The sequence below is a fragment of the Mastigoproctus giganteus genome, chromosome 4 (assembly GCF_048544385.1).
Source record: "Mastigoproctus giganteus isolate SK-2022 chromosome 4, ASM4854438v1, whole genome shotgun sequence".
Taxonomy (NCBI): Eukaryota; Metazoa; Arthropoda; class Arachnida; order Uropygi; family Thelyphonidae; genus Mastigoproctus; species Mastigoproctus giganteus.
Genome location: NC_143578.1, coordinates 69,026,192 through 69,054,099, shown reverse-complemented (window position 1 = coordinate 69,054,099; position 27,908 = coordinate 69,026,192). Strand labels below are relative to the sequence as shown.

The following is a 27,908-nucleotide window of genomic DNA, read 5'->3' as shown; positions in this document are numbered from 1 at the left end:
TCAGTGTCGATCCACTGGTGATATTCTGGCTTATGTTACCAATTTATGGACTAATTCAATGGAAAGGTTCGGTGAAACACAAGTAGTTGCTCTTGACATCTCAAAGGCTTTTGATCGTGTTTGGCATAAAGGTCTTCTAAACAAGCTTCCATCTTATGGTTTGCTAACTGTTTTTAGTAATTGGTTATCCAGTTTTCTCTCTGATCGCTCACTGAGGGTGATGGTAGATGGCTCTCTGTATTCTAACTTCTCCACTAATGCCGGTGTCCCCCAAGGTTCAGTTCTTTCCCCCCTCTTTTCCTCTTGTATATCAATGACCTTCTTCCATTGACTGGAAATCCTATCCATAGTTTTGCCGATGATAGCACATTGCATTCAACTTTCCATTTTGAGAAACCTTGTCCAGCTCAATCAGCTTCAAGTTCTCAAAAATCTGCTACCAATTCCTTAAATGCCGATCTTCAGGTAATTCTCCAGTGGGGCAAAGACAACTTAGTTGATTTCAACCCTTCTAAAACTCAATCTTGTCTTATATCTCACAAAAAGGATTCTTCTGCTCCTATGCTTATCTTTAGTGACACTCCGATTTCTAGGCAAAATGATATATCTCTTTTGGGGATTACCCTGACTTCTAATCTCTCTTGGCACAAGCACATTACAAATATTGCTTCCTCTGCATCTAAAAAACTTGGTTTTCTCTTTCGCTCTCGGCGTTACTTTTCTTCCAAACAGCTGCTCACTCTGTATAAATCGCAAATCCGCCCTGCCATGGAATATTGTTCCCACATCTGGGGTGGTGCCCCCAAAACCTCTCTCAGGCTTCTTGATTCCATTCAGAAGAGGGCAGTTAGGTTAATTAATGATTCATCTGTAACAGAGTCTCTCCACTCGCTGTCTCATAGACGCACTGTTTCTGCTGCATGCCTCTTCTACAGATACTGCCATGGGCACTGTTCTTCTGAATTGGCTTCTATAATTCCCGCTCTCTCTTTCAAAACAGTCCGAACACGTGCCGCCACCAGCCAACATCCATTTACTGTCCAACTTCAAACCCACAGAACCAACTTTTCATCTTCCTCATTTATCCATTCAACTGCCGTTTTCTGGAACAACCTTCCTTCATATGTATTTCCTGAAAATTACAATCTACAGAAGTTCAAGTCCAATATCAACAAATATCTTCTTTCGTCTTCTCAACCTCCAACCCAAGCACGGTACTAAGTACTATAGGTTATAATATCTCTCGTGTTTGGGGTTCTCATAAAAAAAAAAAAAAAAAAAACCCAATTCCAGAAGTCATTATCTTTTTGATATGATGGTAAAACAGTGTTACTTTGAAGGTTAACAATTTCTAGTTTAGTTTCTGAAATGTCTGTTTTAATTAACTTGCTACAACACTTGCTAGCTTGGTGGGGGGATTCACAGACTAAAAGGTTAAAAGTATCCGCAGGCAGAGGTGAAGGTGATTCTTGTACTACTTCTATTAGAATAAGCAGGAGCAGCCTGGAGTGAGGGATGCTGGGGGTTCAGGGACTGATGGCAGTCATCGTGAAACAGGTGGGTATATGGGATGGGATGTGTTAGGGTAACTAAGAATAAGAATAGGTGCATGTATACCAATGCTAGAAGTATAGTAAATAAATTTGATGAATTTGAAGTGTTGGTCAAGACATCAAAGGTGGATATTGTCGGGATATCAGAGACGTGGTGTCACACAGATATTAGGAATACAGAATTGGAATTTGGAGAGTACAATGTGTACAGAAAGGATAGACAGGATAGGTAGGGAGGAAGGGTTCTGCTGTTAATTAAGAAAAACATAAAATCAAAAGAAGTGCATCCAGTTGATATAGATGGAGAGTGCACTGTTGAGCCAGTTTGGTGACATAACCACTGTGAAAGCAAAAATAACAGTAGGAGTGTGTTATAGGCCTAATGACTCGAATGAGTACAGTGAACAATTGTACAGAGAAATAGAGTGGGCTAGTAAATAATAATGTCTTATAATGGGGGATTTTAACTTCCCAGATATTTACTGGAACTTGTGGGTTGGGCACTCGCACAGTAGTAAGACTTTTGTGGATTTATTGGATGATTGTTTTCTGCAGCAGCATTTTTGATAGGCAACCAGAGAGGGTAATACTCTTGATTTGGTTATCAGCAGTGATCATTTGTGTATTAAAAATTTGCAGATAAAGGAACCACTAGTTGGCAGTGATCACAGTGTACTGCTGTCGGATTTACTTAAAGATATAATTACCATCAGAGATAAAGGAAAGGGTTTTTGCTTGTATAAAAAGGGTGACTACAGTGGTCTCAGACAGTTTTTAAATTCTGCATAGTGGGATTAACTGATGATGCTACCAACAGCAAATTCTAAGTGGGAAGCATTCAAGGAATTAATCGTGGAAGCTACTAAATGTTTCATTAAGAAATATTATTCAAGGTTTAGGCCTAAATGGTTGTCAAATGAACTAATGAGACTTGTGACAGAGAAGAAAAATGCATGGAATGCATATAAATTATTAGGCGGCAGAAAAGCCTATGGCAGATATAAGCTAGTCTGTAATCAAGTCACAAAGGAGGTTAGGCAGGTGAAGGAAGATTACGAGAAATCTTTGGCAAAGGATGCTAAGAAAAACAGCTAGGATTTCTTTACTTATATAAACTCCGAGAGGAAGGGATGAATCAGATTGGTCCACTTGATATCGATGGATCGACTGTTGATGATCTTGCTCAGATAGCAAACGAACTGATTGAGCATTTTGCATTTACATTCATACATGAGGAATTATTAAGGATTGAAAATGCCAGAAGGTTATTAAATTGTAGCAGGGTGCTTAATGATTTTGTAATAACTGAGAGCAAAGTGGAGGAGAAATTGTTGAAGTTAAACATAAGAAAGGCACCTGAGGTGGATGGGATCTATCCAGTTATATTAAAGGAGGCGGCAAAGGAAGTAAGCAAACTCTTAGCCATAATTATGAGAGCATTCGTGGACTCAGGAGAGATCCCCATGGATGGGAGACGTGCAAATGTATCATTTTAGGAAGGATGAAAGGGTGACACAAGTAATTACAGACCAGTTAGTTTAACTTCTGTTCCGGGTAAAATAATGGAGTCACTGGTTAAAGATGCATTGCAGGATCATCTAACAAGACTGCAGCAATAATTCAGACACAGCATGGGTTTGTTAAGGGAAAGTCTTGTCTGACAAATTTTATTGGATATATTGATGTGGTTACAAAGGAACTGAATGCAAAAAATAATTTTGATATCATATACTTGGATTTCAGGAAAGCTTTTGACACTGTTGCACATGAAGACTACTGTACAAATTGGAGCAGAATGATATTGAGGGTAAGTTGCTACAATGGATAAATGGATGGTTGAGTGGGAGAAGACAGAGGCTGGTAATTAATGGGCACTGCTCTTTGTGGACTAATGTTATTAGTGGAGTTCCTCAGGGTTCGGTGTTGGGTCCACTGTTGTTTTGTTTATTTATCAATAATATTGATAAATATACAAAATACATGAAGATATATCAGGTTTAGTGTCGAAGTTTGCAGATGATACAAAGGTTGGCAGGGTTGTTAATGACAGTAATGGCAGTGTGCTACTTCAACAGGATCTAGAAAATTTGGGCAGATGGGCTGAGAAGTGGCAACTGAAGTTTAATATTGACAAATGCAAAGTACTGCATATGGGTAGAAGTAATCCCAGAGTAATGTACCAACTGTGTGGTACTACACTTAAGGTGGTAGAAAATGAAAAATGACTCGGGAGTAATCTTGCTGTCAGATATGAAGTTTTCTGAGCAATGCAGACAGCCTGCTAGAGCAGGTCATTGGGTTTTGTCAATGATATACAGGAATTTTGCTAGCAGGTAAAAGTAGTTTATTGTCCCTTTGCATAAGGCAATGGTGAGGCCATGCCTTGAGTACTGCGTACAGGTCTGGAGGCTTCATTTTAGGAAGGATGTAGATTTGCTTGAGCATGCACAGAGAAGGACAACAAGATTGGTGAGGGGAATGAAGGGATCCTCTTACCAAGAGAGGCTTAAATTCTGAAAATTGCAGCAGCTGGAGACTTAGGCACCAGTGAGGTGATCTGATTGAGGTGTATAAGGCCTTGAATGGGTTGAGCACGCTGAATCCTGATGGGATCCTTCCCCTTGTTCAGATTATGAATCTAAGGGGGCATTAATTCAAATTGAGAAAGACAGCTGTAGAACAGATGTGTGGAAATTTGCCTTTAGCTAGCAGTTGGTCAATTGCTGTAGCAAACTTCCATCTGTCATTGTGGAAGTTGATAGGTTAAATTAATTTAAGGAGGAAATGGTCAAACTTTTAGAGGGAATGGTTTTGTGTTTTTTTTTTTTTTTTGTCTGATGCTACATAAACTCATATGCTTGCTTTCTTGCATCACATGCCAAGATTACTATTACTATATGGCTAATAATAATAATAATAATTATAATAATAACCGGTTCAATTTTCTTGACATCCTGGAAATGCTATCTGAATTCTTGCTTTAGCTCTTTAAGATGTTCCACAAAAGTCTGAATATTAAAACCCTTTTCAGTGGCAGTTTCGATAATAAACTTTTTCAAATAAAGGAAATGTAACGGTGACTTTTTTCTTATGTCAGATTCCCACTAGTTAAGTTTACCTTTGAATGCCCTGATAAAACAAATCATTTCGGCAATATTTCTGTTTATACTCTGGCACGACAACCAAGTCAGTAGAGTTTACAATAAATCGTCAGTACAAATATTTATCATATTTAGTAGTATTCTTGTATTTTCCCTGAAGTTTAAGACTTAATACATTAAGTTTCATATTCATATATGTGAGAAATGCTAAATCTAGCAACCAAGTGTGGTCATTAAGTTGTCGATATTCCTCATTTCTTGATTCAAGAAATATTCGAACTTCAGGAAGTAACTTGCAAAATATTCGGAACAGGATAATTATTGTGGAGTAAAACTGTTCATCTCAGTTCCAATCTTAGTGGTGTCCAATTCCATTTAAAGTCTGGGAAGCCCTGTTTACTTTTTCTGACAGAATCCCAATTATCAGTATCTCAACCACTCCTCATCTCAGTATGTCCTAATTCTTTTCTCTACAATTCCTTTCACATCAAAGGTGGTACTTGTGCATATGTCTGCGCCGATATGCCCTGTCAAAGATTCTCTGCCCCCATCAGTCAAATTCATCTGTTGCCTCTATTGTTCTTTTTTTTTTTTTTTTTTTTTTAAGTTGTTGGCATATCGGCTTCTATGGCCATAATGCACCTCCCAAAGTTTTTGCATTTTACTCTGATCCAAGCCCGAGGCGGGATTTGAACCTGCAACCTTTAGGTTGCCAGGCAGGCACTTTACCCACCTGGCTAGCCCGGTCAGCTCTATTGTTTTCCCAGCTCCACTGATCACTTGGAACTCTTTGACTTCCTTTCTTTGAAACTTGACTTTCTCCAGTCCAACTTTCTTAATAGTGAGGTAATTTTCTTTAGTGATCTTAATGTTCACAACTCCAGGCTTTTGTAATTACTCATGACTTCGCACAGAGTGTTCATTTACCTACCACAATAAAAGACAATCCTAATCACACAGCCAACACCCTTGATCTTTTTCTCATAAACAAGCCTTCCAACTACATGGCTGAGGTGAGTGGTCCTCTGTGCACCTCAGGACCACAACTTTTGATGGTTTCTTCAAATGGAGCCTTTCTCTCATGGCCATTCTCAGCTTCGTGTTGTTTGCATTACAAGAATGCAAAATGGGATGATCAGTGAGATTTCTATTGTTCTTTTCCTTGGTTGGATTACTATTTTAAATCTTTTTGACATCAATGTTTGCTCAGATAGTGTCAGTAAATTTATTGTTGTAGGAACGAAATCCTTTATTTCACACTCCACCTTAAAATTTCATCCTTTATCTAAACATTGCTTTTCCAATAAATGTGCCAAGACTGTTCCAGATAAGAATGTTGCATATTGCAAGTGGCCTGATCATTGCCTTATACAATGAAATAATCACCTCCTTATCCTTGCTGGCAAAATTCCTGTATATCATAGACAAAACTCCATGAGCTATCCTGGTAGCCTGTCTGCATTGCTATGAGAATTTCAGATCTGATCTTACTGTACAATTACCTCCAGGCCTTTTTCATTTACCGCTCCCTTAGTAAAGTGATTGGTATGTTAATCTGGGATTACAGTATTTTTCATTTATCAATGTTAAATGTCAACTGCCATTTCTCAGTCCATCAGTCTAATTTGTTTAGATCTTGTTGCAGCAGCTTACCTCGATTACTATCATTAAACACCCTGGCAACCGTTGTAAAATCTGAAAATTTAGACATTAAGCCTGATATATATACCTCCATCAATACTATTAATAAATATAGAAAACAACAATAGGCTCAGCACTGAGCCCTGGGGGACTCTGCTAATAACATTAGGCCCTGAAGAGCATTGTCCATTAATAAGCACTTTTTGTCTTCTCCCGCTCGACCATCCTTTTATCCAGAGCAGTAACTGATCCTTAATATCACACTACTCCAATTTGTACAGCAGTCTTTTATGTGCAACAGTATTAAAAACTCAATCCAAGTACAGTCATCCCCCGATTTGTGCAGGGGGTTACATTCTGGGAAAACACAGCACAGTCCAAATCTGCGAGGCACCTCCATAGCCAGGTGGGAAGGAGCAGCAGTGCATAGCACACGCTTCTTGATTAGACCGGGGTTCGAGCCCGTCACCACCAAATACGGAGGATGCGGAAAGGTCAGGGAATGACCACCGCACCGGAGCAATATGGCCTTAGTTGCTAATGCTCCTAAAAAACCGAATAACAACAACCAAATCTGCACGCTGCGAAACATAGTTTATATGAAATAATAAGGGTTCCGTACCTATACACAAAAAAAAAAAATGTGCAATAAAAAATTAAATTGAAAAATATTGTCTTCATTCGCTAAGAAAAAAAGAAAAAAAATTAGAAACATGTCCATAAAATTAATCTTGCTAATATTTACCTCTAGATTTTTAATTCTTTGCTGCTGTTTTCCTGTGATAAACTAAACTTGCAACAGTATCTGGCACATTTTTAAAAAAAATTAGTTAAAATTGTTTGCTCAGAAGCACATTGTTTTTCTCTATAAATTTCTTCATAAGGAACTAAAGCTAATGATAAAGTTCTGCGAAAATTTAAACTCCTCTCCAAATTAGGATCCCTACCCAGAGCTTCTTGGCTAAGCTGATTTGCAAGTCTTAAAAACTCAGCTAGGCTCTTCGCAGTCAAATTTTTGTGAGCATCTTCTTTGTTTTTATCATTTTTGTCATCTTCTTCTTCACATTGTGAAAAAATATCGTCCACCGATAATTGTTGATTGGTATGTTAATCTGGGATTACAGTATTTTTCATTTATCAATGTTAAATTCTGTGATATCTTCTGTGATATCTGCTGGTACCAGTTCTTCAAATCCTGCTCCGCTAATCATTTTGCCAATTCTCACAATCTCAACTTCCTTCAGCATTTCAACCATGGCTTCTTTAGTGCAGCTTTGTGGCCACACTTTTTCCACACTGCATTCATTGCTGAGTTTTTTACAGCATCAAGAATGTTATAATTCTGCCAATAATCTCGAATTGAAAGACTGCCTATTCCATCAGTAGCTTCTACCAATTGTAAAAAAAATCTTCTTAGGTAATAAAGTTTAAAGGAAGCTATAACACCTTGGTCCATCAGCTGAATTAACAAACTTGTATTCGCTGGAAGAAATGTAACTTTCACATTTGGGTGCAGATCAGACAAATGTGCAAGATGACTGGGTGCATTGTCAAGAATGAGCAAGATTTTGAATGCTGTGTTCTTCTTCAGGCAATATCTTTTTGTTTTGATGCAAAAGCAATTTAAAAACCAATCTTCGAAGATTTTAGCTGTCATCCAGGCTTTTTTGCTCGATTTCCAATGAACTGGTAAGAAGCTTTTTGATATTCCTTTAAAAGCACAAGGATTTTCTGACCTATAAATTAGCAGCGGTTTACACTTAAAGTCCCCCTCTGCATTTTCACTTAACAAAAGTGTTAACCTATCTTTTGCAGCTTTGAAACCTGGGGAAGTTTTCTCTTCTTTTGAAATGAATGTTTGGCTTAGCATACGCTTTCAAAATAAGCTGGTCTCATAAGCATTAAACACTTGACTTGCTAGATAGCCTTCATTTGTAATAACATCCTTGAAAGTTTTTGGATACAAGGAAGCAGCTTCTGTATCTGCACTGGCTGCTTCACCCGTTAATTTTAGATTGTGAAGACGTTGATATTTTTTAAAATTTTCAAACCAACCCTTACTGGCCTGAAAGACGTCTGCATTGGATGCACCGGCTTCTTCTTCTTCTTGTAAGCAATTAAAAATTTGCAGAGCTTTGCGTGAATAATATCTGAACTAAGAAGCATTCTCCTTTGATTAAGATCTTCTATCCAGAAAGAAAGTAATTTTTCAGTTTTCTCTATTAATGGATTTCTCACTTTTGTAGTGCTTTTTTGCAACCAACGATGTGGAAGTTATTTCCAAAATAGGAATGAGGAAGTTATTTCAAAAATAACCGGACAAAAACACCACCATTTATTGCTATGTTTGGTTATAAGAATCAGTTTTGAACGCTTTTGTGATATTTTTCTAAAGCACATTTCTGGAGGTCATGACCATAAAACAGTAAAAACAATTTGCACTTTCCCATTTATTGGGCTTTTCTGTTAGTGCATCTAATTACATATGGGAAACAGTAACCCCAGAGCAATGTATCAACTCTGCGGTACTACACTGACAGTGGTGGAGAATGAAAAAGGACCTGGGGGTAATTGTGCAGGCAGATATGAAGTTCTCTGAGCAGTGCAGACGAGCTGCAAGAGTAGCTCATGGTGTCTTGTCAATGATATACAGGAATTTTTCTAGCAGGGATAAGGAGGTGATTATTCCCTTGTATAAGGCAATGGTTAGGCCACATCTTGAGTACTGTATACAGGTCTGGAGGCCTCATTTCAAGAAGGATGTAGAACTGCTGGAACGGGTACAGAGAAGGGCAACAAGATTAGTGAATGGAACAAGGGGTTGCTCTTACGAAGAAAGGCTTAAGTTTTGCAAATTACAGAGTCTGGAGACTAGGCACCGGCGAGGTGATCTGATAGAGGTGTATAAGGCTTTGAATGGTTTGAGCATGCTCAATGCCAATGGGATTCTTCATCTTGCTCAGAATAATCACCTCAGAGGGCATAAATTCAAATTGAGGAAGGACGGATGTCGGATAGATGTGTGGAAATTTGCCTTTGGCCAGCGGGTGGTTGGTTGGTGGAACCGACTTCCATCACTTGTTGTTGAAGTTGATAGCCTAAACAAATTTAAAGCTCAACTGGACAGGTATTTCGAACGAACAGAGGGGTGAAATGGGAGTGGGTTTTTTTTTTTTTTTTTTTTTTTGGCTGATGCTGAATAAGCTTGCTTTCTTGCATCATATGCCTCTACTAATGCTAATGCTAATTATAAATGGGTAGTAAACTCAATCTTATTACATTTGCAATAATACCAACAGCTGGAATTCTATGTTATTATGGTGAAATGTATTTCTCCTTCAATCATGTAAAAAACAAATAAATTTTCAAAATCTGCTCCTTATTCCTATTTTTGAATCTTTGTAAACAAAAATTGCGCAGGTAGCGAAACTTGCCACGCAATCTAAAATTTAAAATTTTAATAGTAAGTACCCCAACATGCAATAGCGAAACCGTGAAAATCGAGGGACGACTGTGTTGATATCAGGATTATTTTTTTTGCATCCAGTTCCTTTATTACTGCATTATAATATCCAATCAGATTGGTGAGATATGATTGTCCCTCAACAAAGCCACTGTGAGTAACATATAATTGCACTCCCTTTTTGGTGGTTCTGCATTACTTCTTTAACCTGTGACTCCACTATTTTCCTTGGAACAGAAATTAAAACTTAGTGGTCTGTAATTACTCATGTCACACTTTGTAAATTGGGATACATATGCACACATCTGCAATCCAGAGGGACCTCTCCTGAATCTAAAGATGCTCTCATAATTATTAAGGATGTGCTTACCTCTTTTGCTGCCTCCCTTAATATAATTGGATAGCTTCCATCTGCTCCAGTTGCCTTTTTTTCGTTAAACTTCAACAATTCCTCCTCTTTTTTCTTCTCAGTTATCACTAGATGATTTAGCTTCTTGTTTTATTCTGATAAACTTTTGGAATTCTCCTCAATAAAGAACTTTGTGTGTGAATGTATATGCAAAATATGTATTCAGTTTTTCAGCAACCTGGCCAGGGTCATCAATAGTTAAACCATCGTCTTCAAACAGGCCAATGTGATTCAGCCCCTTCCTTCTAGTGTTTATATAAGTCTTTGCCACATTTCTTCGCATTCCTTTGCCTGAGACTTCTTGTTATCTGCCTTAGCTTGCCTAACCTCCTTATGTTATATAGTGTCTTTGGCACCATATCGGTGGTTGACAGGATGATCAGGATGGTAATTTCTTGTTGCATATGCCACATCTTTTTGATTTCTTGTCTTAGGTTTGTATTTTTTCCTGATTCCTGATTTTTTCCTCATGGGTTTTCTAGAGGTTGCCAATGTTGGGCACTGCTATGTCAATAAGATAGGTAGCTTTTCCTTCTTGTCGACAAGGGTTATGTCCAGTTTGTTGTGTGGGATTGTCTTGTCTGTTATTTTGTTGCAGTCCTGATACAGCTTGTGGTTTGAGGTCTCTAGTACTGCCTGGTGTTCATACTTGTAATATGGTACACTTTCTCTGATCAACTGGTATTTTCTTGCTAGCTTCTGTTGTATTATCCTGGCTACATGGTCATGTCTACGAGTATACTCAGTCTGAATGCATCCAGTGTGATGTATTGGACCATTTCTGAGGCCAGGTGGCATTGTCGGCATGTGTCATCTGACATTCCCGGCTCTTTAGTGATGTATTTTCTATAGTTTATGGTGTTGATTAACTGGTTTTGGATGGCGAGCATGAATCCTTCAGTGTTGGGGAAGAGCGTCCATCTCATGAGCTATGCATTGGAAGCCATTTGATCTTTGTGATCTTGATGGAGGTCATTGTAGTGTCTACCATGGAGTATCTTCTTTGCCCATCTTTCTAGCTTCGTTTGTGCTGTCTAGGTGGGAGGAGACTTCTCGCGTAGGTTGGGTTGGGTATGCTGCTTGTCTATCTTCCTTATGGCCTGGTAGAGTGCTGCTGCATTTTTCTGGAAGTAATCCTTCAGGTTAGCTATCGCTGTTTTCTGTTGCTTGATGAGGTCTATCAGGCTCTTTCTGAGTTGTTGTCAGTCTCTCCCTGGCTAACTTAGGGTGGCGTTGGTGACTCTTGGTCATCATTATCCTTGTCTTTCTCATGATATCCTCCAGCTCGGTGTCAGTCCATTCTATTATCCTGAAGGAGTATGTTAACACTGAGACTGCATAGGCATTAATGGCTTTAACTGCATTCCCTCTGTTCAGCTTTGCTTTCAGCAGGCTTCTGAGTCTCTAATCTTATTTTTTTTGTTCTGCTGTGTAGAGCTTGATGTCATCATGTACACATGGGTGAGGGTGTCAGGGTTTTCCTTCCTTCTTTGAGGATATATACAATCTTGCTGCTGTTGAGCATGGTGGATAGTGGTTTGAGTGCTAGTTATTATTAGTATTAGCATTAGTAAAGGCATATGATGCAAGAAAGCAAGCTTATACAGCATCAGCCAAAAAAAAAACCAAAAAAAAAAAAAAAAAACCCTTCCCATTTCACCCATCCACTCGCTCCAAATGTTTGTTTAGTTCTACCTTGAATCTGTTTAAGCAATCAACTTCTACAACAATGATAGACGGAAGTTTGTTCCTGCAATCAACAACACACTGGCTAAAGACAAACTTCTGCACATCTATCCTACAACTGTCTTTACCCAATTTGAATTTATGCCCTCTCAGGCGATTATTCTGAGCAAGAGGAAGAATCCCATCAGCACTGAGCATGCTCAAACCATTCAAGCCCTAATACACCTCAATTAGATCACCTTGCAGGTGCCTAGTCTCTAGACACTGTAATTTGCACATCTATCCTACAACTGTCTTTCCCCAATTTGAATTTATGCCCTCTCAGGCGATTATTCTGAGCAAGAGGAAGACTCCCATCAGCACTGAGCATGCTCAAACCATTCAAGCCCTAATACACCTCAATTAGATCACCTTGCAGGTGCCTAGTCTCTAGACACTGTAATTTGCAAAACTTAAAGCCTTTCTTCGTAAGAGCAACCCTTTGTTCCATTCGCTAATCTTGTTGCTCTTCTCTGTACTCATTCCAGCAGCTCTACATCCTTCTTAAAATGAGGCCTCCAGACCTGTATACATTACTCAAGGTGTGGCCTGACCATTGCCTTATACACGGGGATAATCACCTCTTTATCCCTGCTGTACAAATTCCTGTATATCAATGATAAGACACCATGAGCTACTCTTGCAGCCCACCTGCACTGCTCAGAAAACTTCATATCTGACTACACAATTAACCCTAGGCCCTTTTCATTCTCTACCACTGTCAGTGTAGTACCACACAGTTGATACGTTACTCTGGGGTTACTGCTTCCCATATGCAGTACTTTACATTGGTCAATGTTAAACTTCAGTTGTCACCTCTCAGCCCATCTGCTCAACTTTTCTAGATCCTGTTGAGTTGCAGCAACATACTGTCGTTAGTGTCATTAACAACTCTGCTTACCTTAGTATCATCTGCAAACTTCGACATTAAGCCTGATATACCATCATCATAATCATTAATAAATAAAGAAAACAACAATGGACCCAACACTGAAACCTGGGACACTCCACTAATAACATTACTCCACGAAGAGCAGTGTCCATTGATTACCACTCTCTGTCTTCTCCCACTCAACCATCCCTTTATCCATAGCAGCAATTTGCCTCCAGTGGCACACTGCTCCTATTTGTGCAAGAATCTTCCATGTGCAACAGTATCAAAAGCATTTCTAAGATCCATATATAGGTAGACATCACTAATCTGGCAGTGTTGGGACCTGTGGGGTGCCTGATTGTGAGTTTGCTGGATCACTGCTGGTTATTTTAGTACATACAGTTTACCCAACGGCTAACCACCTCATCCTACCTTTAACACGTTGACTGCCTAGCTAAAAGATTCCCCAGGGGCCAAAAATATTTAGCAAATAATTTGATTAGTAATTCTAAAATAAATACTGTAATGTCACTGTTGTCATTTTTTTCGCTTAAAATATCAAAAAAAGTGTCTTTTTATGTCGCATATATGTGGCCGACATGGCCCAGTAGGTTACTTTATTTCTTGAGAAGCCGTGTCCGCCACATACGTGTGACTCTATTACAGCATACATATGAAGGTCATTTGTGATTAGTTTATTGCACTCGTGGTGAGTGCTGCAATAAAACTAATTGTGATAAAATAAACTCTCAAATGTCTCAAGACGTTTGTCAGTATTGTTAGAGATTTTGTGAAAACAAGTTTGTTAGTGCGTTGTATTATCCATCATACTGTGTTGTTTTTCTGCAAGTTTGTACAAGTGTGTTGTAAAAAAACATCTAAAAAGGAATGGTTAAAAGAAAATTACTAAAATAAGAAAAACTGAGAGAAATTGCTAGAATTTACAATTAAGCAGAGTTAAACTTCTCACAGACACACCGCTGTCGAGGAAGTTCAACTTTATCTGTCAAGGACAATGTACGGTTTTGACTTTACACCGCGAGAGGCACTTCCTTTATGCATTGGAACGATGGCTGGGGCTAAATGTGAGCAGGTTATAATAATGAATGCAGAAAAACGAGTGGGAATGGCTTGCCAGTGTTTATGAGTTTGCGCCAACAGTTGATGCTGCAACCAACGCCACCAAAGCAGTAGCAGCAGGTCGGTGTGCCAACCTGGGAAACTTGAAATTACATTCGCGGAAATTATGTCTGAATTAGCAGTGGAACCGTATTACTTGTGGCTGGATTAGTGATGGTCAACCTGTATATGATATCAAAATTATTCTTTGAATCCAGTTCCTTTGTGACCATATCATAGTATCCAATGAAATTTGTCAGACAAGACTTCCCCTTAACAAACCGTGCTGTGTTCAAGCTATAACTCAAGTTTTGCATAGATGATCCTGCAGTGCTCATTAATTTCCCTGCAACAGAAGTTAAACTGGCAGGACTGTAATTACTTGTGTCGCCCTTTGATCCTCCTTTGTGAATTGGGGTTATATTTGCACATCTCCAGTCCACGGGTACCTCTCCTGAGTCCAAGAAAGCTCTCATAATTATGGCTAAGGGTTTGCTTACTTCCTTTGCTGCCTCCTTTAATATAACTGGATAGATCCCATCCACCCCAGGTGCCTTTCTTATGTTTATCTTCAACAATTTCTCCTCCACTTTGCTCTCAGTTATTACAAAATCATCTAGCTCACTGCCAGAGTTTAATTCACCTCTGGCATTCTCCTCCCTGAATAATTCCTCATGTATCAATTTACATGCAAAATGTTCATTTAATTTTTTTAGCTACCTGAGCAGGATCATTAACAGTTGAACCATCGATATCAAGTGGACCAATCTGATTCATCCCCTTCCTTCTAGAGTTTACCTAAGTAAAGAACTCTTCGCTGTTTTTCTTTGCATCCTTTGCCAAAGATTTCTCGTAAACTGCCTTTGCCTGCCTAATCTCCTTTGTGGCTTGGTTACAGACCAGCTTATATCTATCATAGGTTTCCATGTCACCCATTAATTTATATGTATCCCATGCATTTTTCTTCTCTGCCACATGTCTTATTAGTTCATCTGACATCCATTTAGGCCTAAACCTTGAACAATATTTCTTAGTTGGTATGAAAAGCCCAGTAGCTTCCAAGATTAATTCTTTGAATGCTTATCATTTTGAATTTACTGTTGTTTGTAACATCATCAGTTGGTCCCACTGTATAGAATTGGAATACTGTGTCAGACGACTGTAGTCACCTTTACGAAAGTAAAAACCCTTTACTTTACCCTTGATGGTTGTTACCTCTTTGAGTAAATCCGACTTCAGCACACTGTGATCACTGCCACGTAGTGGTTCCTTTATCTGCATATTCTTAATGCATGAAGATCACTACTGATAATCAGATCAAGAGTATTACTCCCTCTGGTTGCCTCCCGAATGTGCTGCTGTAGAAAACAATCATCCAATAAATCCACAAAAGCCTTGCTAGTGTGTGAGTGACCAACCCATAAATTCTAGTCAATATCTGGGAAATTAAAATCCCCCATTATAAGACACTCTATTTCTCTATACCGTTGTTTATTATATTTATCAGAGTCATTAGACCTATAATACACTCTTTTTTCTCTGCTCTCAATTTTGTTTTCTCATTGCTTATGTCACACCAAACTGACTCGACACTGCTCTGTCCACCCATGTCTCCCCAAATTCCATTTCTGCATTCCTTATATCTGTGTGACACCGTGTCTCTGATATCCCAACAATATCTGCCTTTTATGTTTTGATCAACACCTCAAATTCATCAAATTTATTTACCAAACTCCTAGCATTGGTGTATACACAATTATACATGCACCTGTTCCTCTTCTTAGCTACCCTAACACAGCCTACGTATTTACTTGTTCCTCAATGACTCCCAGCAGTCTCTGAAATCCCCTGCACCTTGTTTTCGAGGCTGCTGCTCATTCCAATAGAAGCAGTGCAAGAATCACTTTCACCTCTGCCAGCGGTTACTGTTAATTTATTAGTCCATATATCTCCCAAGATAGCAGTTTTCTGACCCCGCCTAACACTGCCTGAATAGCATCAGCAAATATTCTTGTACCGTTTCTATTGAAGTGTATCCCATCCCTATAGGAGCAGTCTCTCCTGTTAACAAGCACAGACCAGTCTGAGAAAAATTCTGCCACTTGAGCCTTGCACAATTTCTCTAGAGCCGAATTGATCAACTCTCATCATATACTCCCTCCTATTGTGTTTGGGCAGAATTTCAGACACTTTCAAATTCAACCCTAACTCACTGCTTTTTTTCAAAATTGACCTGTACTTGTTGGATACAGTTATTTTAATCGATAAATTAATTAATATCAAAGTATATTAACTTAAATTATTATCTGACTCTAAAGGAAAGTGGAGAAGAAATTGAGGATGGACATAAAAAGGGCACCTATAGCAGATGGAATCTATTCAGGGGCTCACATCTGGTGAGTATGGGCTTGGCACACCCAGGGTCCTGAGCTGGATATCACCATTCTTCTGTTTCTTGGTGACCTGGAAATTTTTTTTTGGCTGGTGTAGCATAAGCCTCAGGTTTCCTTGCACTATATGCCTAGTAGTAATAATAATAATATTAGGGAGGCAGCAAAAGAGATAAGCAAACCTTTAGCCATAATTATGAGAGCATTCTTGGATTCGGGGGAGGTTGCTATGGTCTGGATAAATGCAAATATATACCTAATTTATAAAGGGGGATCAAAAGGTGACATGAATAATTACAGACCTGTGAGCTTAATGTTTGTTCCAGGAAAAATAATGGAATCACTGGTTAAAGAATGTAGTACCATTTGGACAGCATGCAATTATACTGCAATCACAGCATATATTTGGCTAGGGGTGGTCTTGTCTAACCAATCTGATATGATGCAGTGACCAAGGAACTGGAAGCAAAAAAATAATTATAATTTTGACATCGTATACTTGGATTTCAGGAAGGCTTTTGATATTGTTGCACGTAAAAGACTGCTGTACAAACTGGAGCAATGTGTCATTAAGGGCAAGTTACTGCTATTGATAAAAAGATGATTAAGTGGAAGAAGATAGAGAGTGGTTATCAATGGGCACTGCTCTTCATGGACTAATGTTATTAGGAGAGTTTCCCAGGTTTCGGTGCTAGGTCCGTTGTTGTTTTCAATATTTATCAATGATATTGATGAAGGTATATCAGGCTTAATGTCTAAGTTTGCAGATGATACAAAGTTAGGCAGAGTGGTTAACGACAGTCATCAGGGTGAGCTACTGCAGCAAGATCTAGGAAAATTGGGTTGATAGGCTGAGAAATGGCAGTTGAAGTTTAAAAGTGACAAATGCAAGGTTCTGCATATGAATAGCAGTAAACCCAGATTAATTTATTAACTGTGTGGTACTACACTCAGGGTAGTGGAGAATGAAAAAGATCTGAGGATAATTGTCAGTCAGATATCAAATTCTCTGAGCAGTGCAGACATGCTGCCAGGACAGCTTATGGTGTTTTGTCAATGATATATGCAGAAACTTTGTTAGCAGGAATAAGGAGGTGATTATCCTTTTGTATAAGGCCATGGTTAGGCTGCATCTTAAGTACTGTATACAGGTCTGGAGGCCTCACTTTAGAAACAATGTAGATCTGCTGGAACAGGTGCAGAGAAGGGCAACCAGACTGGTGAAGGGAAGAAAGGATTGCTCTTACCTAGAAAGACTTCAGTTCTGCAAATTGCAGAAACTTGATACTAGGCATCTGTGGGGAGATCTTACTGAGGTGTTAAAGCTTTAAATGGATTGAGTAAACTGAATGTTAATGGTATTCTTTCACTTGCTGAGACTTGAGGGGGTATAAATTCAAGTTGAGGAAGGATGGTTGCAGGATAGATGTGTGGAAGTTTGCCTTCAGCCAGTGTGTGGTTGATTGTTGGAACAGGCTTCCATCTATTGTTGTGGAAGTGGATGGGTTGAAGAAATTCAAGAGAGAACTAGACAAATTCTTGGGCGAACTGGTTTTTTTTTTTTTTTTTTTTTTTTTGGCTGATGCTATATAAGCTTGCTTTCTTGCATCAGTTGCCATTACTACTTCTTTAGTCCTATTGCACCTGTTAATTTTGAATGGCATATTTCCCATTACCCTGACAGTAGCTACCTCCTTTGGGACCAGCACATTCACCTTGGGGGTTGCTGCTGTGTTAGCTGATTCACAAGTGAGGGCTCTGGTTTTGAGTTGGGTAGCTGAGAGCTTGATGGGCTCTCCATTTTAGTTGCTTTGAAGGCATCCACCTTGTTCTTCAAGCTCTCAGAAACACCCATCAAACTCCAAGTTTGCACTTAATTTCCTCATACTGTTTGCACTGAATACACATAAAGATATCCCCCTTTCACTGCATCTTGTTCCATTCCAGATAGGTTCACAAGCATCCCACATTTCGTTAGGCCATGATTTGTAGAACTGTCCCTTCAATACTCTCCTGAGCCACAGCACTCCCACTGCTTTGAGCCTGTTGCTTTGCTGCTCTAGTCTGAGGCATGATTTCCATTTAAATTCAATTTAATCTGAGAATAATATACTAAACTGATGGATACCTAAAAGCAATAATATGTATTATGCAATCAAGTTATGTTATATGTATTGTGCTGTACCATTAGGTTCGTAGAGTTTTAAATTAGTTATAGCCTTGCTAATATAAAGTTTATTAGGTGAACCAAAAAAACATACACCAACCTACATGATTAGAGCCTATGAGCTACTTGTTTACTTCAATTAATAACTTATGATTCCACTATTATGCAGTATATTACTAGTTAGGTAATACTGTATTCATGCCAATTCACCGATACAAAAAGCTATAAGAATATTATTGTCATACATTACATACTGTGTGATGAAATTAAGTTATTAAAACTTATATTGTTATAAATTGTAGTTTAAGACTCTTCTAATACTGATTAAGCTGCTATAAAACTATTTAGAAATCTCCAAGTATCGCCTATATCAGTATTAAAACAATGGAAGCAAAATTTGACCATTCTTATTAATACCACACAATGGCGGCAGAAGTCGACTGTAGTTTTTTAAGGGCTAAGTAAAGAACAAATACACTAAATTAATCAGGGAATTACAAATAAATACTACACTTCTAATTTTAAATCAGAAGTTACTAAAAACAATGAATTTAAATCAATAAATAAAGTTCCACTTAGCAGTACCGAAAAAGCTTCTAGTCCAGTAGCCTCATCAGCAGATGTTGCCCCATTGCACCTATCGCTACTCTTTCTAAAGCAGTGGACAGATTCATTAATCACCAACTCCTAATATCTTTTGAAACCTCCATCTAACCAGTGATCACCAATTTGGATTCCATCATTGTCAATCCACTGGTGATACTGGCTCTGTGTTACCCATCTATGGAAAAGTTTAGTGAAACTCAAGCAGTTGCTTTTGATTTTTAAGCAGTTACATAAAGGTCTTCTAAATAAGCTTCCATCTTATGGATTGCTAATTGGTTTTTGTAATTGAGTATCCAGTTTTCTCTCTTTATTCTTGCTGCAGTTGATGGCTCTTTATTTTCTAACTTTTCTGCTAATGCTAGTTTTTTTTTTTTTTTTTTTTTTTTTTGTTAGTTGTTGGCGCATCGGCTTCTGTGGTCATAATGCACCTCCCAAAGTTTTTGCATTTTTTTTACTCTGATCCAAGCCCGAGGCAGGATTCGAACCTGCGACCTTTGGGTTACCAGGTAGGCACTTTACCCACCTGGCTAGCCCGGTCGGTGCTAATCCTAGTGCACTAGCAGAAACTTCCCACAGTTCAGTTCTTTTTCCCACTCTTTTCATCTTATATATTAATCACCTCCTTTTATTGACTGGAAATCCAATCCATAGTTTTGTTGATGATAGCACATTACATTGCACCTTCCAATTTGAGAAATCGTACCCTGCACAAACAGCTTTAACTCCTCAAATTTTATTACTAATTACTTAAATGCTGATTTCTAGTTAATTCTTCTGTAAGGAAAAGATAACTTAGAAACTCCCATCAGAATGCACAGTTTGCTCCTAATTTCCTTGTTCTGTTTGCATTGAACACACACACAAAGACATTCCCCCCCCCCACCTTGGCTCCATTGTGTCCCATTCCAAATTAATTTCAATCCTCAAATTTCAAAACTCAGTCCTGTCTGATATCTCACAAAAAGGATTCTTCTGCTCCTATTCTTCTGCTTATATTCGATGGCGCTCTAATTTCAAGACAAAAATACATATCTCTGTTAGGGATTTCCATGACTTTTAATCTCCCTTGGCTTAAGCAGATCACTAATATTGCTTTCTCCACATCTATAAAACTAGGTTTTCTCTTTCGCTCTTGGTATTCTTTTCTCTAAACAACTATCCACTCAGTACAAATCACAAATCGACCCTTCATGGAATACTAGTTCCCACATCTGGGATGGTGCATCCAAAACTTCTCTCAGACTTCTAGATTCCATTCAAAAGAGGATGGGTTAATTAATGGCCAGTCTCTTATAAAGTTTCTCCATTCTCTGACTCATAGATGTTCTCTCTCTCTCTCTCTACATGCTTTTTCAACAGTGCCCACAGAAGTATCTACTTCTGTGGGCACTGTTCTTCTGAATTGGCTTCTATAATTCCCCCTCTCTCTTCCAAACCAGTCTATACACATGCACAAACAATCAACATCCATTTATTGTCAAACTTTGAGCTCACAGAGCCAACTTTTCTTCTTTTTGATATATCCCTTCAACTTCTGTTTTCTGGAACAACTGTCCTCCATGTGTATTTCCTGAAAATTATAATCTATAGATATAAAAGTCTAATGTCGCCAACTAACTTTTCTCTTCTTACCTTGAAACCATGCATGGTACTATAGGTTCTAATATCATTTGTGTTTATGGTTTTCATAAAAAAAAAAACAATTTTGTTTAAAGGTTAGATTTATTTATTTCGTATGATGTGAGCAATACACGAAGGAACCAGTTTTTTTCCGCTTCCTTCGTGTATCGTGGCCATGAAATCCAACCGTAACCGGAGGTGCGGCACCATCGTGATATCCAAGCATGAGGTGGGATTCGAACCCGCGCCCTTTGGGTTGCCAGGCAAGCACTTAACCCACCTGGCTAGCCTGGTCGGCAAAGGCTAGATAATCAACATATTTATTTTGATACTAACATTTAGTTTGAAACTTTAGCCATAAAAAATATCTGCAATCAGTACCCATAGTACTCTCTAGTAATAAGACAGTGATTCTAAAATGTGAAGTTTCACATGTGCAGAAGTGCTAGAATGAAGTCTGTATAATAGAAGGGTGTTAGGAAGGATGTTAACTTATATGTTATGAAAGATTATAGTCAAATAATCTCTCATTATTGATTTTTATGGAATTTATATGTATATATATTTATATATATATACTTAATTATTTACTGTACTTTTCAAAAAAGATTGAATGAGATATTTCATTGTTTCAGGAGGTAATTCATATATTGATTATCATATCTAACACCAACTAGCAAAGTATCAATACAACATAACTTTTAAAATGAATTTTTACAGGGTCCATCACTAATTTCTTTACCTGTTCCTTCAAAAGCCCAAATATCTAATGGGCGATTCTGTTGGTACCAAACTAAAAGCAGAGGTAAAGACAAAGATGTTTGGGCTATCGATCACATTTTGTTACTTCCCTGGATTCCTTCTAGTGTTAATTATGTTCTACAGTTCAAAGCTAATTTGGAATGTGGAATGAATTCTACTGATAATAGGTAAAACAATAATTTATTTATTATAGGGAATGAAAATGTGGTTATATTGTTATTAAATTAAATTTAGGAAACTTGAACTGTTAAATAAATACAGATAATTAATGCTGTTAATGGGGACCAAAACAACACTTGTCCTCAGAGGAGTGAACATATGGTTCTTTGCCCAAAGAGACACATTCTCACACCCCAAAGAGCAAAAGCTACTAAAATAATAAATATAAAAATACCACAAAGGGAAACAAAGAACCTAAAAGCACTGTCTTTTCAATGGACTTATGAACTCCAAAATTCTGTTTAATTTCAGTTACTTATTGCTGAGACACTGAGAGTGAAACACTGAGGCTGGGACAGCAGTCAGTGATTGTAATACAAAATCTTTTTGGAGTTCACACGTGCTGATGTCCCTTGCAAAGATAGTGCTTGTAGGCCCTTTGTTTCTTTTTTATTATTTTAATAGCATTTGTGTTTTTGGGGGTGGGGTGCTGGCTTGAACACATGGCTCCTTGACCAAAGTTGAGGGCAAGGAGCCATGTGTTTTATTATTTTAGAATAAAATAAACATGATATATTAAATTACAAATGTACAGTGTGTTTTAATTAAAAGGTACTGGGGTCTGTCTTGCTTATTTTTAAGTTTAGGCTGTTTGTCACCTGGACCTTTTTTTGTGATATTTGGAGTGAAATTTTTGAATTTGATTTTAAAATTAGACTAAGTATTACCATTTAGATTTTATGATTTCTAAATTAAAATTTTGCCTTATTAATTTCTTAATTTCTCAGTGGGAGAGTTGTTCCCAGTTTTTGGTTTAGTCTTAAAGATGTCATTGGTATATGTCCATATTATTATTTATTTATTATTTTTTAAATTTTGTTTGAAGAAAGAAAAATAGTAACACAGTAGCTTCAGTGTGAGCAGACATAACACAAATTGTCCATGTTTAGCTAACTACATACTATGGCTAAACATGCATACTGAAGGATGACCATCACCAACAACCATTGTGTTTGCTCTGTTTTTAATTTAAATCAATCAATTTACATGTACTTCAGACGTGTGCCAATGGCAATTTTAGACTAAATTGAGATTGGGAAACAACATTTTCATTGAGAAAAATGCAGTTGATTAAGCAAAATTTGAATTTAGACATCATAATATCTAAATGATAATACTTACTCTAATTTTAACATCAAAATTTTGTAATATAATTTTATATAAATGATAATACTTAGTCTAATTTTAACATAAAAAGTAAAATTCAAAATTTTTGCTGTGTATATGACAAAAAATGTGCAGATGACAAAGAAAATAATCTGAACCTAAAAATAAGCAAGGTAGACCCGGGTGCCTTTTAATTGAAACAACCTGTATATATGTATTTAACCCAATTTTTAGAGTAATATCTTAAATGTATTATTAATTTTTTTGTTTTTTATTTTTAGGTTTAAAAAAGTCATGTAGTAGTAGTAGTAGCAGTGGCATTTGATGCAAGAAAGCAAGTGTATGAGCTTATGCAGCAATAGCCAAAAAAAAAAAAAAAAAATCACACCATTCCCTTCAAATGCCTGTCCAGTTCCTCCTTAAATTTATTCATCCTATCAACTTCCACGACAGATGGAAGTTTGTTCCAGCAATTAACCACCCGCTGGCTAAAGGCAAATTTCTGCACATCTAATCTACATCTGTCTTTTCTTAATTTGAATTTATGCCCCCTTAGGTTCGTAATCTGAACAAGTGGAAGGATCCCATCAGAATTCAGCGTGCTCAACCCATTCAAGGCCTTATATACCTCAATCAGATCACTGCGCAGGTGCCTAGTCTCCAGCCACTGCAGTTTGCAGAACTTAAGCCTCTCTTGGTAAGAGGATCCCTTCATTCCCCTCACCAATCTTGTTGCCCTTCTCTGTACACGCTCAAGTAAATCTACATCCTTCCTAAAATGAGGCCTCCAGACCTGTACGCAGTACTCAAGGCGTCTTGTGCAGTGACACCAGTAATTTCACAAAAGAGAACCATGTAATGAGGATATGTAGGAGACATTACATAATATCCATGTTATAGTACTATAAATAACTGGATTATGAAATCAAAAATGGTTTAGGGTTAGCATTAGCATTAGTAGAGGCACATGATAGAAGAAAGCAAGCTTATACAGCATCAGCCAAAAAAAAAAAAACCCTTCACATTTCACTGATCCATTCATTTCAAATGTTTGCCTAGTTCTACCTTGAATTTATTTAAGTATCAACTTCCACAGCAACAGATGGAAGTTTGTTTCAGCAATCAACTACCTGATGGCTAAAGGCAAATTTCCGTACATCTATTCGGCAAGTCTTTCCTCAGTTTGAATCTATGTTCCCCTCAGGTTTGTAATCTGAGCAAGGGGAAGAAACCCATCAGCATTGAGCCTGCTCAATCCATTCAAGGCCTTTTATATCTAAATTTAGACGTAAAAGCATTGATGTAGGGTTTTTTGTTCTCGTAATTCAGGTATATCATCCCACAGATAGGCATGCTGCCTATTTAATATGCACAGTGGACAGACATTTTATATTGATATCTTATGGCCTTAGTTTCTTTGGCACTTAACAGAAAAGCTCCTAACCCAGCAACAAAAAGGTGCCAGATTAAAGCCAGTGAGAAGTGAGATGAGCAAGGTTACTTCTATTTTGAGTATCAGGATATTCTAGATTAGATAAAAGTTGGCAGAACACCAAACCTATATAAATTTATTTTTAGTACAAAAAACCTTTGTTTTCATGACTACAGATGAAATAATTCAAATTAATTACATTGTGAAATTTGTTTTTATTTTAGATATATCAAGTATATTTAAAAAAACAATACACCTTTCCATGTGATAAGCTTTAAATTATTGCTAGTATTAGTAGTAGTAGCATATGGTGCGAGAAAGCAAGCTTATAAAGCATCAGCCAAAAAAGAAAAAACTTCCCACATCACCTGTCCATTCCCCTCCAATAGTTCTTCCTTGAATTTATTCAAACTACCACCTTCCACAATAACCAATGGAAGTTTGTTCCAACAATCAGCCACCCACTGGCCTGTGGAAAGGTTTTTTTTTTTTTTGGTTTGGTTTTTTTTTTTTTTTAGGAGCATTAGCAACTAAGGCCATATTGCTCCGGTGCGGTGGTCATTCCCTGACCTTTCCGCATGCTCCGTATTTGGTGGTGACGGGCTCGAACCCCGGTCTAATCAAGAAGCGCGTGCTACGCACTGCTGCTCCTTCCCACCTGGCTACGGAGGCGCCTCCTGTGGAAAGCAAACCTCCACACATCTATTCTGTAATCAACGTTACTCAATTTGAATTATGCCACCTTACATATGTAGTCTGAGCAAGAGAAAGAATTCCATCAGTATTGAGCTTGCCCAATGTATTCAAAGCCTTAAAAACCTCAATCAGATCACCTAGCAAGTGCCTAGTCTCTAGATTCTGCAATTTCCAGAATTAAAGCCTTTCTTGGTAAGACCATCTTTTTTCTTAAAATAGGCCTCTGGGGTTGGTAATGTTCTGATTCATAATAACTGCTGTATAATACACCAATAATATAACTGAAACTTTATTAAAATAGGAAACTTTATTAATATAGTATGAGACCGGATCAAATTAAAATGATAAAATAAAATCAAGCACACTGATTGTACAATAAAATCTTCAAAAACGCCTATGAGGTTGGGAAAGTTCATATTCACAATAACTACACTCAACACCAACCATGCAATTAAATAGTATTTAATTTTACTATAAAATTAAAATATATACATATAAAATAAATAAAAACTAAATAAAAACTGATCTATTTACAATAGTTATAATAAAAACGCTAAAAATTAAAATGATGTAACTTATTTACTGGTATTTTAATGATGAATCATTAAAATACCGGTAACCATAGCTTTCGGAAGTGACAGCCTCTTTTCTCAACAGTGTAATACTATTGTACAGCACATCCTTAAGTAGCAGGCCCACAGCTCTCACACACGTGGTTCCACAGGAACATGATCGGAATTCCCCACCTGTGCACTGGGACTGGAAATGGCTTGGGACTGTGTTATACTGAACTGATCGTCCCATCCAAGGACAACGGCCTCAAAAAGGGGATGCAAATGAAAACCCCTATCCCTATTAATAATGTTGTTAGATGCACTGATTCACAAGCTCTCGAGCCACTTGCGGTCCCAGAACCCATGTGCACGGTCCACTATGACCGCTCCTTCTGGGGATATCTGGTGTTGCTTCTCCCAAAAATGCTCTGCCACAGCAGACTTCCCATAATTTGCGGTCTTTATAGCATTCATGTGCTCCCCCAGACGATCTTTGAACCGCTGTCCTGTCTCACTAACATAGCAATCCCCACAATCCGGACACTTAATCTCATATACTACCCCACTACTGGCCTCTTTTGTTATGGGGTCTTTAACTTGGGATAACACTGTGTGCAACCTCCGTCCCAGAAGCTGCACACAGCGGGTCTGACACTGGCAACATGACAAGTTGGGAGCACAAAAGGATGTTTTTACCAAGAAAGACTGGGTTGTGTAAATTTTGGCAGCCTGAAACTGTGCATGTTGATATAATTTAGTATTTAAAGCTTTAAAAGGGTTAAGTAAACTAAATGCTGGTAATATCTTTATTCTTTCAGCTATCACCACTATCATGATGGTGCTGGTTCTAATTTGGGACAAACAATAAAATGGAACTGGAGTTTCAAATTAAAATCTGAAGTTTCGTTTGGGCATTTTTGAAGATTTGCTTAAGCTGACTTTAGTGCCTGTATTTGTTTTAAACATACTCCCTCTGTACACTATCCACATAAAATCTGAAGCACAAAATAGCTTTTCTTGCTTTTATCATCCTGTTTGCGATAGTACAGTCCATTCACCAGTTGTGACTTGATGGAAAGAGCTAGGTTCAGATTTTGTTAGAGACTGGAGGAATTGGCACCACCATAGCCAGGTGGGCAGGAGAAGCAGTGCGTAGCACACGCTTCTTGATTAGACTGGGGTTCGAGCCTGTGACCACCAAATACGGAGGATGCGGAAAGGTCAGGGAATGATCACCGCATATCCCCGGAGTAATATGGCCTTAGTTGCTAATGCTCCTAAAAACTAAATAACAAACAAACAAATTGGAGGAATTTTTAAAGATTTATGAAGATGTTTTTAAAATTTTTAAGATTAGTTCACTGCAAAATGTAGTAAATTGACTCAATACTTTTTGGTAGTGAGTCAGTTTGTAGTAATCCAATCTGAGGCAGAGAGAATAAGAATCCCCCCCCTACACTTTTCCCATGAGTTTCCATTCCAGGCTTTTCAGCCAAAACAACATGTGGATCAGCCTGAGAACATTTGCACCACATGAACTGATGAACTGTGATCAAACTAGTTCATGTGCCAAAAATTTACAAACAACAGTAGCAGCAGCAGCACAAAAATTTGCTGTTGTGTGAGAAAATTGCTTCTACCAAAAGAACTTTACAAATATGAAAATAGCAAGCTTATTTTACATAAAAAAAAAAGCAAGCTTTTCACAAGGAAGGATTTGAACAATATATTACTTTTGTTATAGTGGTAGAGAAGTTGTGATAATCTCATTGGTTACATATATAAATCAATAAAATACAAGTTTGTTTTTGTGTGTACACTGTATGTATACATTGTCATAGATCACTAACAGATGATTTGAGTATAGTTTCTATTCTCAGATAAACTTTGAATGCCAAGTAAGATTGTGAACATCTTTTCTTTAATAACCAAAAATGAACTTATGTTTTTTTAAATTATATATAGAGTTGCTGTTGAATTTTCTACCAACCATGGTCATTCTTGGAATTTATTACATGATTTGTGTCTTCCTCCAAATTGCAATGGTACACATTCTGCAATAAGAAGTTACATTGCATCATCAGAAATTAATGCGTAAGTGTTATTTGTTAATTTTTATATGTAATTTATTTTATATGTTATTTGACAACATACAGTGGTGGGCAAAAATACTGCATCACCTTAAAAAAAGTAACTTTTGTAGTGAAATGTTTGTCACAAAGCAAAGGAAGTGCATCAGATAACACTTCTATTGCATCAGCCGTTTCTATAAATACAGCATTGGAAATGTATACACGCTCATTAGTATCCTGTTTTGCGGAGGTGTAATGTTCAGTTGACACCAAAAAAAAAAAAAAAAAGTGCAGCTGTTGCTTTGTCCCAGGAAGGGCTTTCTACATGTGATATCGCTGATAAAGCCACCAGTCAACAGTACCCTGGGTGCTAAAATTAAAGTGTGAAAATGGTGATG

The 27,908-nt window shown here is 37.7% G+C and overlaps 1 protein-coding gene across 2 annotated transcripts in view; it reads left to right on the top strand.

The window, feature by feature from the left end:
• The window catches only part of LOC150086817 (reelin-like), a 1,004,591-nt gene that overhangs the window by 196,360 nt on the left and 780,323 nt on the right, over nt 1-27,908 (top strand). For both annotated transcript variants that reach the window (XM_090372773.1, XM_090372772.1), the window contains exons 11-12: nt 21,389-21,597; nt 27,404-27,532. In XM_090372773.1, coding sequence (XP_090228899.1) covers nt 21,389-21,597; nt 27,404-27,532 — 338 coding nt within the window. The remainder of the gene's footprint in view (nt 1-21,388; nt 21,598-27,403; nt 27,533-27,908) is intronic.